Source organism: Alexandromys fortis, unplaced genomic scaffold (genome assembly GCF_014885135.2).
Source record: "Alexandromys fortis isolate MF-2015 unplaced genomic scaffold, M_Fortis_MF-2015_v1.1 scaffold_94, whole genome shotgun sequence".
NCBI lineage: Eukaryota > Metazoa > Chordata > Mammalia > Rodentia > Cricetidae > Alexandromys > Alexandromys fortis.
This window is the reverse complement of record NW_026067979.1, coordinates 4,230,818-4,252,125: the sequence shown is the minus strand read 5'-3', so window position 1 is coordinate 4,252,125 and position 21,308 is coordinate 4,230,818. Positions and strand designations below refer to the sequence as shown.

The 21,308-nt window shown below is 42.0% G+C and overlaps 1 protein-coding gene across 1 annotated transcript in view; it reads right to left on the bottom strand.

Annotated features, from left to right (window-relative positions):
* Positions 1-16,060: 16,060 nt before the first annotated feature.
* Txnl1 (thioredoxin like 1) overlaps positions 16,061-21,308 on the bottom strand; it is a 28,202-nt gene continuing 22,954 nt past the window's right edge. The window contains exon 8 of the mRNA XM_050157975.1: positions 16,061-19,386. Within this exon, the coding sequence (XP_050013932.1) occupies positions 19,357-19,386 (30 nt within the window). The 3' untranslated portion in view covers positions 16,061-19,356. The remainder of the gene's footprint in view (positions 19,387-21,308) is intronic.

Genomic DNA, 21,308 nt, shown 5'->3' with positions numbered 1-21,308 from the left:
AACCAGTGCTCAGAAAACCACGTCCATAGTCCAGAAGATGAGATCTGAGCTATTTTTGAAAGAATATAAAGGCATAACAACAGAACAACACAGTAAAAAAAAGAACTACTTTCTCAACCTGACTCGGACATGCAGCTAACTCACTCTAGCCTAGTTAAATAATTTGATCTTGTGTTTGCAGAATTCACTTCACACAGTATCTGCTCTTTGTGTATAGATTAAACCAGTAGAAGGGCGAGAAGACTAAACCTACGACAGATGAATTCATTTTATAGTAATCACAGACCTGAGAAACAAGTGACCATGTTGGAGGCACAGCTTTGGATTTAATGCTCACCCTGGGTGTTACAGAGTTGTAACCATGTTCCCTGCTACAAACTGATGTCTGCGTTTGCCAGAGAAGCAACATGAACTACACTCCTTGGGTTGCTTTTATTCTGATGTCATTGTAGGAACTGCTCATTTAGACCCCACTGTGCCCAGTGTGTTGTTCATAAAATAACTCAACGTCAACTTGGTCCTGAAAGTACCAAAAAACAATTATAATTCTGGAAATTAAATTTATATCATTTCCCCCCCACAAAGGTTCATATATTGAAAGCTTGGTTCCCAGATTAAGATGGGATTAGATCACAAGGCTAGCACTAATACAACAGGTTGATCCAGTAATATAGCCACAATTATTTTTTTTTTGAGAGAGAATCTCAATATTAAGCCTAGGCTGGCTTGGAACTCACACTCCATCTGCCTATACCTAAGTGCTGGGATTGCAGGTGAGTGTTGCTATGTCTGTCTTAATGGATTAATAACCTGGTGTGATTAATAGGAGGCAATTGAGACTTTTGAATTGAGGGCCTAGTTGAAGCAAGTAAGAGTCTAGGGATGTTTCCTAGTAGTGATTCACAGTTTCCAGGCCTTGCCTTACACCCTGTCTGCTTTTTGGCTGCTATGAGCAACTCTGCTCCACTACACGTTTCTGCATGCATCTTCAGCCTCCCTGGTCAGGAACCATAAAGCCAGGTGGCCATGGGCTAAAATCTCCTAAGCCAGGAACCCCAATACAATTGTTCTGCTTTAAGTGGTTGTCTTCGGTATTTGGTCATAATTGCGGAGTTTAGTTTGCTTTCTGTTGCTAGGATAAAGCACCACAACCAAGAGCAACTTGGGAGGAAAGAGTTTGCTCGGCTTACACGTCCCAATCACAACCATTCATTGAGGGACGCCAATGCAGGAACTCAAGCAGGGCAGGAACCTGGGGACAGGAACTGAAGCAGAGGTCATAGACTATGGCATGGAACAGTGGTTCTCAGCCTTCTGCTGTGACTATTTAATACAGTTCCTCGTGTTATGGCAACTCCCAATCATAAAGTTGTTTTCTTTACTACTTCATAACTATAATTTTGTTACTGTTATGAATCACGATGTAAATACCTGTGTTTTCAGTTGGTCTTAAGTGACCCCTGTAAAAGGGTCATGTAGCTCACAAAGGGATCACGAGCCACAGGTTAAGAGCCAGCAGCATAGAGGAACACTGTTTATTGTCATGCTCCCCATGGGTTTACTCAGTTTGCTCTCATTCATACTCCAGGATAGCCCATAGAGAGACAGGACCTCTCACATCAATCATCTATCAAGAAAATATTCCAAGGCTTATCTGTAGGCCAATGTGAAGTCTTTTCAATTAAAGTCTCATCTTCCCAGATGATGCTAAATTGTGTCAAACTGACAAAAATAAATAAATAAATAAATAAATAAATAAATACCCTAACCAGCACAGATGCAAAGCTTCCAAGCATACTAGCAGTCAGGAAAGCAGAGCAGAGAAAATGGCAAAAATGTAGAGCCCTCTTTTCAGGTGTACTCCTAGATCTACATTTCCTCTCTTACAGAGACAGAGACCCACATTGGAGCACCGGACAGAAATCTCAGGAGCAGAAGGAGAGAGAGCACGAGCAAGGAACTCAGGACCGCGAGCGGTGCACCCACACACTGAGACAATGGGGATGTTCTATCGGGAACTCACCAAGGCCAGCTGGCCCGGGTCTGAAAAAGCCCGGGTTAAAACCGGTCTCGCTGAACATAGTGGACAATGAGGACTACTGAGACCTCAAGAACAATGGCAATGGGTTTTTGATCCTGCTGCACCAATTGGTTTTGTGGGAGCCTAGGCAGTTTGGATGCTCACCTTACTAGACCTGGATGGAGGTGGGTGGTCCTTGGACTTCCCACAGGGCAGGGAAACTTGATTGCTCTTTGGGCTAATGAGGGAGGGGGACTTGATTAGGGGAGGGGGAGGGAAATGGGAGGCAGTGGCGGGGAAGAATTAGAAATCTTTAATAAATAAATAAAAATTAAAAAAAACAAATGTCCTCTCTTATTTGATTGGTGTCACTTGATTATGGGTCAAACTAAGATTTGAAGGACACTGTTAAATGTCTAGGTAAGGACTCCGGTCCTGCTCTTCCTCGAAGCGGAAGAGCAGATCTGTGCTCTTCTCTGAAACAGAAAAACGTTTTAATAGTTTTTAAAATCGCTTTGCCCTCTAGCAGACATGAAAAAATCATGCCCCTTTAGACAAAAACTAATCAAGCTTTTTGTTTTGTTTTGCTTTGTTTTGTTTTTTTGGCAAAACTTCTACAGAGTTCAGAAAGAATGGTCAGCTTGTGACCATAGAATTGAATCGCATCCTCACATTAACCTGTATGCACATATCAATCACACCAAATGAGGATAAAGGCCACTGACCACAAATTATGGCCAAATCAAAGCAAGCTTTACTGTGCATACCAGAGAGCTGGCCGGCTGTCTCACCCAATGCAGGGTTCAGGAGAACAACCTGAGCTAATTTCTCAAGCCCTTTTTAAAAAGCAAAACCATAGAGGAGGGGATTTTGTGAGCAAATGTGGTTACAGGGGAGAGGCCAGAAGTCAAGGAAATCTTCCTGAAACATTTGTTACAGAACATTCAGTGGTTATAGTGGTGGGGCAAAGCCCAGTTCTGAGAAACAGAAACTTATGTTTTACAGTGGACAGAAACCTTACTGAACTAGAGCATCAAAATGGTTCCTGATTACAAAATGGAGCCAAGCTGGTTTCTCACACAAATCTGTACAGAGATCTGAAGAATAAACTCTAGCTTTCTCCCTTTCAATTTCTATATTTCTACCATCAATTCCTATATTTTTATCAATAGAAGTTGTAATATGGCCAATAATGAAAACTCTGAGTTTTCAGGAGTGACATAGCCTGGAAGAGCATCGGTCCTGGTTTGATATGTTTCTCTGTTCACCTCCCAGGAGGCCTTAAGCTACCATGAGTAGACGCTTGGTGAGCTGAATACTGTAGCAAAATTGAACTTTAAAAACTGTGTTGTTGTTGTAGGTATTAGTTTTTAGTTTTTAATTAGTTTACAAAATAAATTATGAGAATTTCATATGTATTTGATTTGGGACTGGTCCCCTACCCCAAGTGTCTCTTTTCTTGCCTCCCTGCCCCCCAGTTCCCCACATCCTCTTTGTCCTAGCATTTTTCTGCTTTGTTTCAATGTCTTCCCCATGACCTCCTCCTAAAGCCCCTCTTTCCAGACTCATGGGCCCTTTCAAGTTTCTTAGGATTTACCCATATTTCTTTCTACCTGCACACACAGAGCAGAATCTGTATATGTCAGAAAATGTTCAGTATTTGTCTCTCTGACCCAGAGTTGCCTTGTTCAATGTGTTTTCCATTTCATTCATTTTCCTAAAATGTTCATAACTTCATTTTTATACATCTGAATAAAATTCCATTATGTTTTATTCATTCCTCTGTTGTTGGACATCCTAGGCTAGAAACATTTTTTGGTTGCTGGAAATTGAACATACACTGCGATATAGGGTTCTTCATTTCACAGAACACATATTAACATAAAATAACAACTGTCTCCTGACACAACAATATTTGGTGACCTCAGTGCCATATTCACATTAATAGATAGATCTCCAGGACTGAAAATCAATAAAGAAACTTCAGAGTTAATCACTGTAGAATACATGAATCTAACAGACAGTTACTGAGTCCAACAGCTTTGGAATGCACATTCTTCTCGGGCACCCATGAAACTTTATCTAAAATAGATCACATCCTAAGTCATAAAGCTAGTCTTAGCAAATAGAAAGAACTTAGAAAATTTCTTTATTCTCATCAGGCCATAGAAATCAACATCAAAAGAAGCCATAGAAACTACACAGTTACCTGGAGATCGACTTACAAAACTTTGGCCAACGGATTATCAGTAAAATAATGAAATAAATTTAAAACTTCTTAAAAACAAGTAAAAATGATAGCTAAATGTATCATAACTTTTGAAATACAGCAAAGGCAGTTCTGAAAGAAAAATTCGTAGCCATGGGTGTGTGCATTCTAAAAGTCAGACAGACTGGGAAGTGGTGATTCACGCCTTTAATTCCAGCACTCAGGAGGAAGGGAAGAAGGAAGGAAGGAAGGAAGGAAGGAAGGAAGGAAGGAAGGAAGGAAGGAAGGAAGGAAGGAAGGAAGGAAGGAAGGACAGACAGATCTCAGACAAATAACTGGATACACCTCAAGGTCTTAGGAAATCCAGAACAATCCAAACCTAAAAGCATTAGACATAAAGAAATAATAACAATGAGGGCAGAGACACTGACAGACTGACGGGCTGACAGACTGACAGGATGTATATGACGTATTCTCATTACTTTGCCTCGCTATATACCACATTGAAGCTAATGACAGGGAAGGCAGTCAGTGGAGTAACCACAGCTTGAACCAATTCTCACTGGATGGGGGTGGTTAAGACACCCATATGCACACTGGGTAAGTCCACAACCAAAGCAGTATTCTTTACCAGCGTTCCCATCTCAGAGAAATGACCAAGATTGTAGAACTTTAACTATCACATAGCCTTCCGAGGACTGGCATCAAAACACATTCCCTTAAGGGCTTGTCATGCCAGAACACCTTCCAGGCTATATTACATTCTAGACGACGGCTGGGCTGGTTCCATCCCACAAAGGAAGAACGGGTTTTAAAAGGAACCAAGTCCAAGTGGTTTTCTCTGTTGCATTTGGTCAAATTTAGATACTTTTGGCTTAGCAAATCCTCCTTTTCTAACCGACGGTTTTGTCTAAAGGAAACAAGGCAATCGACTGCACTCTTAGGATTCCATGCAGGCTCATTTCAAAGTTTTAACATGGGGAAGCTCTCTTTCGCCACAATCGGATCACTATAAACGAAGCTACATGACTACCATGCAAGCATCTAAATTGTGGGTGTGCGTGTGTGTTTTCATGTGAGTGCCCATGTGTTGTATGCTCATGTGGATGTGTGTGCACATGTGCATGGTGAAACAAGAAGTCGACCTCAGGTGTCATTCCTCAAGTACCATCACCTTGTATTTGAGACAGAGTCTATGCGGTATTTTGAATGAGGAATATCCCTGCAGGCTCTGATAGTTGAACATTTGGTTCTCAGTTGATGGGGAAGTTTGGGTAGTACTGTCTTACTGAAGAAAGTATGTCATTGGAAGCAGGCTTTGAGATTATAGTCTTTCCGTATCCCTTGCTCACTCTCTCTATTTTGTGTTTGTGGCTGAGAACATGATCTTTCAGCTTCTTGCTCCAGTTGCCACGCCTGCTTGCTGCCCCACCTTCCCACATGGACTCTTTTCCCTCTGGAATGAAAATCTCAGATCAGCTTTCCCTTCTGTAAGTTGTCTTGGTCATGGTATTTTGTTGCAACCTCAAAAAAAGTCACTAAAATGTTTTCTCACTGGCATAGAGCTCTCCAAGTAGGCTGGCCAGAAAGCCTCAGGGAACTTTCTGTCTCCATCTACCCAGTGCTGGGGCTATAAGAGCATGATGATACACCCATTTTGTCTTTTGTTTTCTTTCGTAACATTGATTTGGGGGATTGAAGTCAAACTTCAATGCTTAACATTAAGGAAACCTGCCTACCATTGAAAAGGGACTGGTTCTCAATATTCCCTTTTGTAGGAAGACAGTGATGAGTGCTGCTCCACCAACTGCTTCCCAAATAACCACTCAGAGACTTATTATTGGTTATGAATGCTTAGCCGATAGCTCAGGTCTACTACTAACTAGCTCTTACAACTTAAATCAACCAATTTCTATTAATCTATGCACTGCCCCAAGGCTCATGGCTTTTCCCTCTCCTGCATGCCCTGCTTCCTTCCCATCTGGCTGGTGACTCCTCTAACTCTGCTCTCCTTCTTCCCAGTGTCTTTAGTCTTATTCCCCTGCCTAACATGATCCTGTTCAGCTATTGCTCAGTCAGCTCAGTCAATCACAGTGATATATATTCACACAGTGTAAAGGAATATCCCACACCCTTCTCAGAATATCTCCAGTGGTCTAAGACCACACACTATGTCCCATCTTCTAGATCAGTGATTCTCAATCTTCCTAATGCTGTGAACCTTTAATACAGTTACTCATGTTATGATGACCACCAACCATAAAATTATTTTTGTTGCTACTTCATAATTGTTATTGATATTGCTATGAATCATAATGTAAATATCTGATATGCAGGATATATGATATGTGACCCCCTATAAAATGGTCATTCAAATACTAAAGGGATTTTGACCCACAGGTTGAAAACCACTGTTCAGTCGGATCTATTAGATGGTAGGAAACCAGGCCTTCAACAAATGGACATTTGAGGACATGTCTGAACCATAAGAGTTAGGGACCTGTTTAGTGCCTACAGATTTTTTTAAGCAAACACAGGATGGTAACAGAAGGTGATATCTACAGGTTTTTGTGGTGTCCAAAGAAGTTCTAGGGTGAACTGTTTCATGTGGCTATCTAAATGCAAGAAGATGTGGTAGGGCTATGAATATCCTGACTTCAATAAGAAAAAGAAACTCCCTTTTATCTCACCCATCCAATAATGGTGGACTCAAAGACTTCCGTGGCCAACAGGAGGGATACCTAAGACAGGAGTTGAGGAGGACAATAGCTTTTAATCAGAAGTTTGAGGGAAAAGAGACTTTTTTCTGAATGTTCAAGAGACTACTGGACAGTAAGATACTCATAGGCCATGAGATGACCTTGTAATTAGCTTGGACTTGGCCTAGAACACTGGGATGTGCCAGCCTAAAGAACCCTCTCAAGGATTACTGACCTTCAACACTCCCCCCCTCTGTTTTTTAAGACAGGATTTCTCCATATAGTCCTGGATATCCTGATATCCTGGAACTCACTCTGTAAACCAGGCCCCTAATTCACAGTTATCTGCCGGCTGAAGCCTTCTAAGTGATGGGATTAAAGACATGGGCCACCAACACTAGGCAAGGATTAATAAATTTGATCCCCTTGAAAAGCTGAGATCATGGCTCCTTGGCTTGCTGCTCCATCCTCTGCTCTCATGCTGAGGATGGAGCACTCTCAACTCTTAGTAGTGAGAGGAACTTCTACCTGGATTCTCACAGCATGGAGAGCACACAGAGGTCCATAAATTTAAGGTAATTCTTTTTTTTTTCAGGAACAAGATACAAGTCCTGTAATTAATCATTGATCAAACCACCAATGCCTGAAAGAGAGGTGGCTTGACTCATACTCTCATAAAAGAATTTGGTTTTCCCAAAAGCTCTTAATTGAATGCTCCTGTCAGTAATAGGTGCCTGGCAGCCTCTTTCCTCAGTGCTTAATAGCTAGGGATGAGCACTTGACTCCCAACCAAAGCATAATTTTCATTGGAACAAAGAGTAACCTGGGATTTACAAAGCTGGAGGTGGCTTGTGGGGTGTGTGTGTGTGTGTGTGTGTGTGTGTGTGTGTGTGTGTATGTGTGTGTTAAATGAAGTACTGTGTTTAACCCAATTTATCCAGTGCTTTCGTTAAACTAGTGATCTGGAAATGGTCTACTGGACAGAAACTGGTACTGTTACTGCTTACTTGTTCTAAAAATTCTCTGTGAACTGGTTGGTGGTAGCTCACGCCTTTAATCTCAGCACTCAGGAAACAGAGGCAGTTGAGTTTGAGGCCAGCCTGGTTTACTAGGTGAGTTCCAGAACAACCAGGGCTATACAAAGAAACCCTGTCTCGAAAAAGAAAACAAAAGTTCTTTGCAATTAATTATCAGCCTTAAGCCCAAAGCTTTCTGTGTCCCATATCATAAAATCATTGTTTTCTGTCTTACATCCCATTTCATTGGAAACAGAAGTTTGGGTGATAATTTTCAGGTCCCTAGCAAGAAAAAAATGTATAAAACTCTTTTGGAAGAGTAATTTATCGTCATGATCTGGTGTTACCACAGACTGTGAAGGGACTGGTATCAGCACAAGACACCCCAAGGTCAAGCTCTAAACACAAAGAAGGTTTATTTGTCCCAGAGAGGCAGAAGGCAGGGAATAAGAGCCAAAGATGGAAGACAGAGACAGGAAGAAGGAGGAAAGGAACAAGGAAGAGTGGGGAGGTGGGAGGACATTTGTCCCAGGGGGGAATAAGAACTGTCTCTGGATAGAGAGGAGACAGACATATCACACAGGCAAATGTCAGTTTATAAAGGTAAAAGGGAAACCTCGTGTTAGGATGAGGTGTTAGGAAGTTGACAAATGTCTATGCACCCCTGATAGGGCACAAACAGCAAACCAAAGAAATAATTCCACCCAAATCTAGCTTGGGAAGCCAATGAGATGTGTATTAAAGAACTGTGTTTTGGGGCTGGAGAGATGACTCAGGGATGACAGGCTGCTCTTCCAGAGGTCCTGAGTTCAATTCCCAGCAACCACTTGGTGGCTCTCAACCATATGTAATTAGAGTTAAGTTGTTGGTTGTGTCTTTGGTGTGAATGTTAGCCAACCATGTTACAGGCCCTAAGTGGGAAGGCAGCTGGGTGGTTTGGGAAAGTCCTAAGCAGAGACAGCCGAGAGGAGTGGATCTCTTACCAGGGTACATGGGTGCTAGAGGGATTCCCAAGGTGAAGCAGTAGACCAGGTGGCAAGAATCCCGAAGGGACTGAGCGAAGGGAAGCAGGCAACTTACTGGGTGGCATAGGCAGCTGAGGAGGATTCTGAGGTGTAATGGTGAACTGAGTAGCCTAAAGGGAGTCTGAGCCGGGACTGAGGGAAGCGGATCTCTGGATGGGGACAGAAACATTGGTTGGTAGTCTAAAAGGAGTCTGGGTAGGAGAGAACAGACCTATGTGTGAAGCTGGATCAGAGCTCTGTCTCCTGGGATCAGTACCCATCTGGATACATACGTTATCATACATTTGGTACGGCATCCTGGTGAAGATAATGGGGTCCTGGTGAAGGCAAGTAGATTTGAGGCAGACAGGAGGGGAGAAAGGAGAGTCCCATATAGCAGTAGTCTCTGTACCAGATCCCAAGAAAGGTAGGAGGAAGGAAAGAGTCCTACCCACTGGCAATATCAGCCCTAAGAAAGGTTTGGGAGAGGGTTGGCCACCTAGGGACAGGGAGGGACAGGATGGAGCCTTACCTGGCAACATGGACATGTTAAAAAATCATTTTAAAGCTCGGCAGTGGTGGCACACACCTTTGATCCCAGTACTCAGGAGGCAGAAGCAGGGGAATCTATGTGAGTTCGAAGCCAGCCTGGTCTACTGGGCGAATTCTAGGACAGGCTCCAAAGCTATACAGAGAAACTCTCTTGCAAACCCCCCCCCCAAAGAAAATCAATTTAAATATATGAAAAGAAATCTTTGCCAAGGTAACAAGGATCATTAAAAGTCCAGACTTGACCATCCCAATCTGCAGGAAGCACAGCTTAGAGTAAGCATTGGAGAAAACCAGGACTGATAATCACGCGGGCCTATTTTCTTAAAAAGAAGAAAATGAATGAAGCCTGGTCACCTGGAATGCCACAGTGAAAGGAGTCCGACAACCTCGTGATCCTTGGCTATTCTGACAGGAGTCAGCCTCCACCTGGATCCCTTCAGTATCCTGCTGTCCCTAACCCTACGCTCAGTGTATAGAACCCATCCCTTTGAAAGAGATCCCATGTACTTTGCATCCCCACTAATAGAATCCATCCTTATGCTTCTCACTATTCCTTCCTCTGGGCCCTAGTCCGAGCTCTGATCATCAGCCAATAGAATTCATTCTTATTGCAGAGGTCACAGGCGCTTTGCTGACTTGCAGGGAGTTTCTATGTAGCTATGTCTAAAGCGTTGTCATGATAATTGCCATGTGGAACTACTATGCCTCAATGTGTAAGAAGAATAAACCATGAGGTCCGACTCTGGAAGTCTTGACCCAGTGCCTACAAAGATGGGTGCTGGCTCATTTCACTCTGCCCCTCACACAAAAGGTCTTCCCGCTGCCTGTGAGGTTTGCTGGGTCCCCAATACCAGCCAAGGGCTAGTTTATCTCGAGAGCTGTTTTCTAAGTGGATACTAAAGAAAACTGTTGACAGGGCCTGATACAAACGAAAAGAACCCCGTTTGTAACAATCACTTCTTCCTAAGATCAATAGTAGTTGAGCAACATAGATGGGCACAGTCCTCAGTGACTCCCCATGAGCCACTCACCTCCTTCCACAGGACCCGCCATTCCTATCTCCGCTTCCATTGGGTTCCATGGGGTCAGAGCTGTCTTTCCCCACTCAGAAAGAGCTAGGGCCAAGGGACAGCATGACCTCTGTAAGTGCAAGTCTTCCTGAATCTAACAGTTTCTGCGCTCAAGCTGAGCCTTGCTGGTGCCTCCATTGACCACACCTGGGTACTCAGAGAGTCCTGGGTTGGGTAAACATTTCTACCCACAATACCCTGCAACGCTAAAGAGAAATGTACACAGTTTTACTCTAGGGGAGGAACTGCTCACTCCGTGACAAATGTGTTCTTTTTCACCTGAAGTACCTTATCACTTGTGTCTTACTAAGCTTTTGTTCAGGCATCAGCCTTTCAGAGACTCAGAAGCCGCGAACTTGTCTTCCTGTCGGTCCTTCTCCTTAGAAATTCAGATTCAACACAAATCTGACCACTGCATTTACTTCCAAGTGACCCAGAGAGAGGGATCTTCGTCTGCCTTCTCCTTTTCTTATCCCCTTTATTACATTAGCCATTTACAAGTAGGATTTACATTCAGTCTAAACGAAGGCACTACAAACACGCTGGTACTTTAGTATTGGTAATTGCCAGGACCGAAGAAGGTAAGCTTTCATTCATGTGCAAGAGAAGAAAGGTGAGTCTAACTACCCGCTGAGATTTATGAACTGGGGGTGGAATGGGGATCGCTACCCAGGACAACACAAGTGCATAAATTATCCAGGCTGCATATTTGAGAACATCTTTATTTTACTGTAAATTGTACAATCTTCCAAGTCTTTTTGTGTTGTTGACAACTGGTGGATACTAGTCTGTTCTCCTGTGTGACATCACAGGGGAACTTGTCCTTATTCAGCCCTTTGTGTCTTAGGGGCTTGGGTTTCTTATCCACAAACCAGGCAGCAGATGGAAACATCGATTACTGAATTTGATGAGAGATCTTTGCAGGGTTCATCTGGGAGGAAAGTGGGAGTGTCTTTCCGGCTGTCCATCAAATCTTTTAGTGTATGACTTTGTTTTGTGTACACTGGGGAAAGTTATGCAGCACCAGCTGACACTGGAGAAGCCATTGGGGGATTGCTCCACTGAGGTGTTAAATACACACATAGCTTGGAGTTTTGTCTGTGGTGCCCTTTCCAAATAGTAAGCACCTGGACTGTGCATGGCAGAACACCTTAGAGAATCTGATCCAGTAAATCCAAATGGGTACATCTTTTGTTTGCAAACTGGTCCCAAGCAAATTCCTTGTGAATAAATGGCGCGTGCCTAGTTCATTTCTATTAAAAACAAACAAACAAAGCAAACAAGCATGCTCCAAATCATGGGAGCACACTCTAGAGGGAGAAGCAAAGGAGGATTCTGGGAAAAGCCAACTATGGATGATCATCAGGGGTCAGATACTCGGAAGCAGTATTGTCAAAATAGATTGTTAATCTCCCTTCCTCCAAGAGTCTTAACCCTCCCTATTTCAGGGATGGTTTCTGCAGGAAACTGTCTTTGGGTCTAGAGGTTCATCAACAGGTGAATGGATAAATAAAATGTGATTCATATGAACAGTGAATTTTACTCACCTGTAAAGAATGAAATTATGATCTTTTTCAAGAAAATGGAAAGAGCTTTAGAGTGTGTTAAGCAAAAAATTCAAAAACAATCAAAAAGAAAAATAATACATGCTTTCTCGTATCTCTTTATCTCTTAGGAAGCCTAGATTTTAATTGGTGTTGTATGTATATGTATGTGGGGGTGGTGCTAAGGATGACTTGAAATGTGGAGGCCTGGATCATGAACCTGGTGTGCCCTAATATTGGAATGTGGTAGCCTGTTTGTTCATGTGTCAGTTGTGGTCTAGGACCAGCATTGGCATCACCTGCTGCAGGCCTGTTCTCTCACCTGCCACTTCCCAGCTTCACCTGGTGACATGGGCTATGCTGTTTCCTTACCTGTCATGCCCCAGTACCACCACGTGGCAGCTTGGCACACCTGACATGTCCCAAATCCACTAAGTAGCAGTGTGGACGAGCCTGTTAACACACCTTCTGTGTCCCAGCACCATGTGGCACCAGGAGTGGGCCTGTTCACACATCTTCTGAATATAGAGGCACAATGTAGTCACATGGCCACACCTATTTAAGACTGTTCCATCTTTCAGTGACACACTTGGCCATGCTGGACTATCTGTTTAGAAGACTAGTCTCACCTAACGTGTGCCAGCATCACGACATGAGGGCGTGTGCACCTCTGTTTACAAGCATGCCATGTCCCAGTGCCACCTTCTGACGGCACGGCGTTCCTGTTCACACACACCTGCTGTTTCTGAGCCCCGACTCCTGACTGCATGGGCACGCCTGCTTTTAGGCATTCTGTGTCCCAGCAGCGCCACCTGGTGGCACAGCCGGAACTGTTCTCGTGCCTGCCATGTTCCAGGATTGTTCCTGCGCATTCTATGTGCCAGCGCTGTCGTCTGGTGGCATGGGGTGCCCTATTTGCACCAGGGCCACCGCACACTGGTGCAGGCACACCTGTTGATGACCCTGCCATGTCACAGCTCGGACATACAGCAGCACCGGCAAGCCTGTTGCCACAACAGTGATGTCCAAGCGCCACCACATGGCTGCATGGCACTCTGCTCTGTTAGCCTGTCGTTTCCCAAGGCTGCCACGTGGTAGTGTGGGCACACCTATGTACATACCTGCCGTGTCTCAGCATCATAACATGGCAGCATAGGTATGCGTGTCTGGGCCCGCCAGTGCTACCACTGGCCCTGGCTGCACAGGGACACTTGTTCACACCCACACTGTGTCCAGGGGCTCACACACGGTGGCACATGCATGCAATTTAACACACCTGTGGTACTCCAGTACCTCCGCATCATGGCACATTCGTGAACGCGTGCATGTCTTCTGGTTCTGGGACAGTCAAGTGCTGGAGTGGGCACACCCATTCACACGTTTGCCATGTGACAGTTCAGATATTCCTGTTCCCATACCTGCCAGGTCCCAGGCCACCACATGGCAGCAAGGCTCTCCTGTTCGTGCACCTGCCATGTGCCAGTGACCCCGTGTGGTGGTCTGAGCATACATGCTTACATATCTCCTCAGACCTAGAGCCACTAAATTGCAGGCTGCGCGTGTATGTTCATGGCTGCCATATCCCTGCGCTGCTGCTTGGCAGTGCATCACATCTCTTTGCACACCTGCTGGGTCCCAGGGCTGAAATGTGGCATTATTGCCATGTCCCGTGACTATCACATGACTGTGCAGGCTTGAAGGTACTGAACCTGCCATGTCCTGGCAAAGCTGTCTGGCAGCATAAAAGCTGATGTTTGTGCCTGCTGTGTCTCCACCTGGTGGCACAGGATGCTTGTTCATGCACAGGCTGAGTCCCAGTGATGACTTATGGTGTCACCAGCAGGCCTGGTTACACTTCTGCCGATCTGGAGCTGCCATGTGCCAGCAAAACCACACATGCTCCCATTGGTTCCACCTCCCAGTCAGTGCTGCATGGGGCGAGGACTACTCAGCTGTCACAAAGCCTCTGACTCCCCAGTACTGCCTTCTGCTGGCACAGGAACCTGCCCTTACCCACACTGTGTCCCATGCTGTGGCAATGCAGGCACAACTCTTTGTGGACCTGCTGTGTCCCAGTGCCGCCATGCAACAGCATGGCCATGCCAGTTTCCATGCGTGACAGATGTATCCAGTGCCTGCAGGCAGCCGTGTGCCTAGGCCTGCTAGTCCCAACACCATGGTGTGGGAGCAGCAGCTCGCCTGCCATGTCCAGGCCACCCTGGTGGCAGAGGCACATCTGTTTGCATGTCTGCAGGGTCACAGTGCCGCTTTATGGCAGCACAGTGCACCTGTTTCCTTGCTATCTACGCCCCTGAGCCTCTGGCCAGATAACGAATGTTACGTTTGTCCCATTCCCTAGAGCTACCACATGGCGGGGTAGGAATGCCTGTTAGCAAACACGCCATGTTCCACTGCTGCCATGCTGTGATGCTGGAACACGTTTGCACATCTGCTACATCCCAGTGCCACCGTGTAGTAGTGTGGGCATCCACATTCAAGCACATGCCGTGGTCCAATGTCAACATGGTGGCAGGACACTCCTGCTTCTGTGCCTGCCTTTTCACAGGCTGCCGAGACTGTCAAGTGGCATTGTAAGCACGCCGGCTTGTGTGCCTGCTGCGTCCGAGTGTCGTCACACGGTGGCCTGGATGCTTGCTAGTCGCTGCTGCACCCCAGTGCCACCACCCAATGCCACAGTATGCCTACTTTTGCACCCACCGTGTTCCAGCACCAACACGTGGGCAGACCTGTCTACATGGGTGTGAAGTCTGGAGTGGCACACGGTGCTGCACCCACACCGGCTTGTACCCATGCAGTCTTCCAGGGCCACCACATGGTGGTGCTGGCTTTCCTTCTGGGAATCCTGTGGTGTAGCACAAATAGTAAAAACCCAGAAACAGATACTGGGGTTCAACCTGAAGATCAGAAAAGCAAAGGCAGCCAAGCCACAAGAGAGCTCTTACCTCTTCGAAATCTTCAGACTGAAAGAGAGCGAGTTCCTTTCTCTCCTGCAGTAGGGTTAGGTCTATCCCAGTGCTTGCCATGTCGGTGTCACCAAATGGTAGGAGGGCCATGTCTGTTGACATACCTGCTATCCACACATGTGAAGGTGCAGGCATGCATGTCTGAGTACTTGCTATGTCCCAGAACCACCACACCATGGTACAGCATCCCTGCTCATGTCCCAGCACCACAGTGTGATGGTATGGGCACTTACTCATGTGCCTGCCATACACCAGTGTTGCCATATGGTTGCATGTTCCCATTTTTGCAACGTACCAGCCCTGTGGCATGACTCTCCTGTTCGCTTATCTGCCATGTAGTGCTGTCCTGTGATGGCACAGATGCACACTCTGTGACTGACACATCCCAGAGAGGCTACCTGGTGACACTACACAACACACCTTTGTGCACCTGTGCTGTGTACCAATGCTGTCATTGGGCAATAGTTACCTTTTCTATTGTAAAACATACCATGACCAAAGCAACTTAAGAGAAACCATTTAACTGGGGACTTGCTCAGTTTCAGGGGTGAATCCATGAATATCAAGGTGGGGAGCATGCAAAAGGCCATAAAATTGAGGCCATTCTTAAATTCTCTTGTTAATGAAACCACCAATATATTTCAAACTTGCCATCATTTATGACTTTGCTCTGTAAAACTTCATGAAACATAAAAAAGCATCTGCATAGAAACAGAGTTTGAGGAAACTTAAATGTGTTCCTAGGCCATGGTTACTAAAGAGGTATCTCCAAAATCAACTACCTCTTACTTCCTTTACAAAATGTATTTTATGCCGGGGTGTTTGTGCACGCCTTTAAACCCAGCACTCGGGAGGCAGAAACAGGATCTCTTTGAGTCTGAGGCCAGCCTGGTCTACATAGTTAAGTTCCAGGACAGCCTTACTTAGTGAGACCCTGTCTCAAATAAATAAACAAACAAATATAAATATTAAAAATGTATTTTATTATCGACACTAAAAACGTCAAGAGGAATTCCAATTCCCGCTGGTTCAGTATTTCTCAAACATAACCAAATGAGGTGAATAGACAATTAAGACATTTTCGTAAGTAAGGACTTAAGAAACCACAGACAATAGAGTAATTTTCTTTGGTGTAATAAAGAAACCAAAGGTATTGATTGATATTGATTCAAATAAGGTACATACCAGCAACCTTATAATTGAATTATTAGATAAAACTAAAGTGATGTAATCCTTTGTTCTTCCTGGTGAAAATTCATACAATCTCAAAAGCCCACACCAGTTCCAGTTAGCTGTCTCTACCTCTTACTTCCAGGTCAGATGTAACCAGGCATTCCACTACTGCTCCAGAACAAGCTTGCTTGCTGCCATGCTCCCCAACATAAGGGTCACAAACTCATCCTCTGAAACTGTTAAGCCCCAATGAACTCTTCTATAACACCCTTGGCCAGGGATATTCACAGCAACAGATAGGTAACTAAGACGCATACACATATATGTATATATAAAATACAACCTGCCAAGCCCATTTAGTGTTGCTCAGATTATGTATTTAAGGGTTGACCACTTGGGATTGTGTAATTGGGATTGACCAATCCTAAGTGGTCAATCCTAAACACATATAAACACACACACAAAAAGGCTTTTACCTGAATAAGATTGATTCTTAGTAGCTTTTCTTTTAGATATGGGGCCTTACAAAATTTCCTCACCTCCTTTTGGCATGCCAACTGGTACAGGTCTTGTTCATGTTACCATATTGTTAAGATCTGATGGGCGTAACTCTATCATATATAGACGACTGCATCTCCTGGCCTACATTGTGGTCCCCAGACTCTCAATATAAACATAAGAACTAATGATAGCCATGAATTAAATGTTTGGATTAAATGTACACTCATAGCAAAAACTATGTTTACCACAAAAAAGCCTTTTACATCTTTAATCATTTAGACAAACATGGCAGGTAGACAGCTAAGTGACTACCTCCATCCAATACATTCATATACAAGAGGGGGCATTTGGTCTCTGACAGCCAGACAGTGAAAGCACTTTTATAAAGGACCAATACGAACACAACAATACAGTAACCAGTGCTAGTCTTATTCCTAGGTTTCCTCTGACAAACCTTCCTATGGCACTGTTTCTGCTGACAAAGTATTTCACTACATGTCTTCATAAGAAAAACAAGATGCATACAAATAGATTGTTTTTAGACAAATATAGTTTGACAAAATATAGCTTGACAAAACAAACTAATATTTGTTTTCTAGAAAACACTAATGTTAAAATAACCAAGGTTACATATTCCTCATGTTCTTTTCTGGAAAACTGTTACATGTAAATATTTTATATGTGTGTATACATATATTTACAGGTAACTATATATGTACTGTTTAGTTTAACAGAAAATAGCATTTTAGCTTGATGTTTTACATGTCAACTACGTGTTTTTATTTTTTGCACTAAGAAAACTTGTGACACACATAGGCTTCCTACTAGCATTCCTCACAATTTACAACTTGAATGACAGAATATCTGTATGCTGCAATAAAGTTACAGAAGTCATATGACAACAAAAATCTGATGTCTGAACCTTTGCAAATGTGAAGCTACTTCTACTTGGTTTTTCATTTACACTTGAGATGAGGCACTTCAATGATTACCCAAAAGGGGCAAGTATAAACTAAAACTCTTGATGTTAATCTTGTTCTTCATTCAGGTGTGATTAACTTCAGATGGTTTGCATTATAAACTTTTATTTTTTGTCTTCCTTTTGTTCTAAGTCAACAAGACTGTGAAATACATAGAATACAAACATCACATATCGGTTACTGTGCTCACAAACAAATGAACTGAACATTACCTGACAACACAAGTTTCAGAAGAGGGCTACTTCAACACTAAAACTTCCACAGCTTTATCATAACCGTGTATAAATACATTAGTATTGAAAGGGCAAATCTCGGCACTATTTCTAGATAAGAATGTCCTCAAATGCATTAACTGAATTACAAGCTATAATCTTACATATGCTTTTAAAATACTGAATTAAAAGATAAATGCATAGGGCTGGAGCAGCAGCCCTGTAGAGGCCTACATTCAGTTCTCAAGCATCTGTCACTCCTATTCTTGAGGTTTTGATGCTCTTCCAGTCTACATATACATAAATATACACACAGAGAGGAGGCCAAACACATTTTGCACACATGAAATAAAAAAAAACATTAAATTTTCCAATATTTTAGTCTAATGTTCAATTGTAAGGTTAAAAAAGCACATAAGAACAAATATTTTGTTTAGCCAGTTTTTTGTAAAAAATCGTTAAAACCATTTAGGACGACTCACTTTCAACCTTAAATTGTATTCTGTATCTATGTATTTATAGTGAATGTTTGGTGAATTTAATTAATAAATATTAGATTAGATACTAAATTCCCATTTTTCCATAAATTCATTGTATTATATTTTGCCAACTGTCTGAATTCAATATTAATACCTTTATTATTAAAGAAAATATCTGACTCTAAGTTTTAGGTTTATACAAAAAGTTAAAATCTTGACATGAGACCAGGTTTGGTGGTACATGCCTACGATCCCAGCCTTTGGGAGGTAGGCACAAAAGGGTATAAATGATGAGGCTAGTCTATGCTATATAGCAAGACTCTCCCCTAAAAACAGAACATTTGTAGACCTGTTAACTACCAGTGATAGATAAGATCAGTGGCTGTTTATAATTTGAGGAAATTTATAAAGCCTAGATATACCCAAATATCTTTTGATAAAATACAAAGTCAATACTCACTCGAACATGGTTATTCCAAATCCATGCATCAAAACATTCCACATGTGTAGACACATTTCAAATCCATGTATCAAAACACTCTACATGTGCAGACAGTGCTCTTAATTCCTCTAACATTCTATTCCTCTAGAGACAGACTAGCTTGTAGCCAATGGGATTTCAGACACAGCTCTTCTAAAACAAAAAGTTAGCCAATATTCAAATAAAAACAAGAGAGAGAATGCATTTATATAGAATGACAAAATTTAAGCTTGGCAAAAGTACTGACTTTTATTATTTACAACTGCATGTATCAAGATTACAATAGAAACACTAGTGATACCATCTGAACAAAAGCAATGATTTATTGGTAATGGCAACAAATAAAAGATTAACAGTTTCCGAAGAGAATCAAGCAATTATCCAGGAGCTGCAAATCTGACTGCAGTTAAGTCTTCCAGTGTCTTTTGTACCCTAATGACTTTCTCCTTTTTTGCCAACTACCTAGAAAAACAAAAATAAAAAAATTATGTACAATTTAATGATTCTAAATTATGTTTTAAAATAATACTAACATGGTAATAATTTCAAATGACTTTAGTCCTTTTGTCCTGGTATTACTTTTTAATCCTTGAACCTTTTCTGCATGCACTGTGCTTGTATTGTGGCAGCAAACTGTGACGCCCCTCCCTCTAAACACAAGGAATTAAACACATGCAAGCTATTTTTGGTTTCCCATTCTGTTTTAAGTAATATAATTTTTCCAAACCAGGTTGACAGTTTAGAGAAGTTAATAATAATAAAAAAAGATGCTATCAGCAAAACAGTCTTAGTGTACTAGTTTTAAGCAATTAGAAATCAAATGTCAATTACAAAATCTGTATTTAAAAGAATACATTAAATTCATGTCTTCATATCAACTGATGGGTTTCTAGGCATTTCCTTCAATATGTAAACATGAAATGAAAACAGAATGAAAATTATGAACTCTTTTCTAGCTTTTAAAAAAACCTGGTTGCTAGAAATAGACTGTAAGAAATGTAAAAAATAAACTGTGCATCTGAGTGATTAAAAAAAATCTATCTAGTCCTGAAGTCTGTAAAAATACCTGATTCCTATAAATGTAGTGCCCCAAAATAAATAAATGAATAACAAAGCAAAAAGAACCTAGTGTCTACTAGTAAGTCATGAAAACAGGTTCTCTGTTGGTTCTGTGGTAATTTATCTAAAGAAGAGTTTATCATTAGTTAATATATTTTCACAGCATAAATATCTCAAAAAATCCCTCTATAATGTACTACATACTATACATATACACACATACATATGCATTAATAAAAGTGATTCTGTTCTTAATGGTAATGTCTACAGGTTACTAATACGTGTCTGGTCTATAACAGAAAATAGCTAGGTCAATACCATTCATAAAAAAATACTTAAAAACTATTTCCATTGAGAATTATTAACCACAGAAAGTAATGTTTTTAATTTTTGTTGTAGTTTTTTTTTTCCCTCAACCAGGGAAACGTTTCAAGAAATTCCTCTTTGGTCCATGCAAACTATGGTAAACTAGTTCAGAAGTCCAAGGGACAATAGTGTCAAAAAGAGAAAAGTGGACAAGAGTAAGAAAAACGGGGCTTTAAAATACACCAGAATGCAGGGGAGATGGTACCACCTGTACCATAAGTGAATTTTAGCTGACAGACAATAACAGCATTATTGACCACTATATTACTTAGGAAATGCAAAACACAGAGCTATTAGATTAAGCAAAAGAAAACAATTAATATCATAACAAAATTTTAGAAGATGTGATACAGCAGAAGATGCAAGTCTGCATACTGTTTCACAGGGTGACAACTCTCAACTTGCCAATATGTATTCTCTGTAAAAAAAGAAGAAATTCAGCATTCCATGCGGATTCTTACCCCAAACATAAAGCTCTTTCATTCTGTTTTAAGTCTTTATGTTACATCTCAGATAAACCAAAGTCTAGGTACATCAAAATTAGATGTTAAAAACTTTCATTCAGTAAAGAATCCATTGGTCTTCTGCATTAGTTTTAACCCATCCTGTTTAGTCCATACATTCTTCAACTGGACTTGAGCTCACATGGGTAAGCATGAGAGAATACAACCACAAAAAGATTTTGTGGCAAATGTTCCAATAAGAAAATTCACAATTTGCAACTAAAACCAAAGGAGTATGTAACACTGCTCTAGTTAGAAAAAAAAAAAAGAACAAAAAAGTTATATTTACTTTCCAAAACAATTCTCCTGTTCCTAAAATATAAAACTCTAAAATGGATAAAAATATTACTCAACTAATTAAGCTTGAAAGCACTTTTAACATAAGTTTTACTCTAAAATTATTTCTTAAAATATTGAACAAAATTAAATAGAAAATAGCAGAAGGTTAAAAAAAAT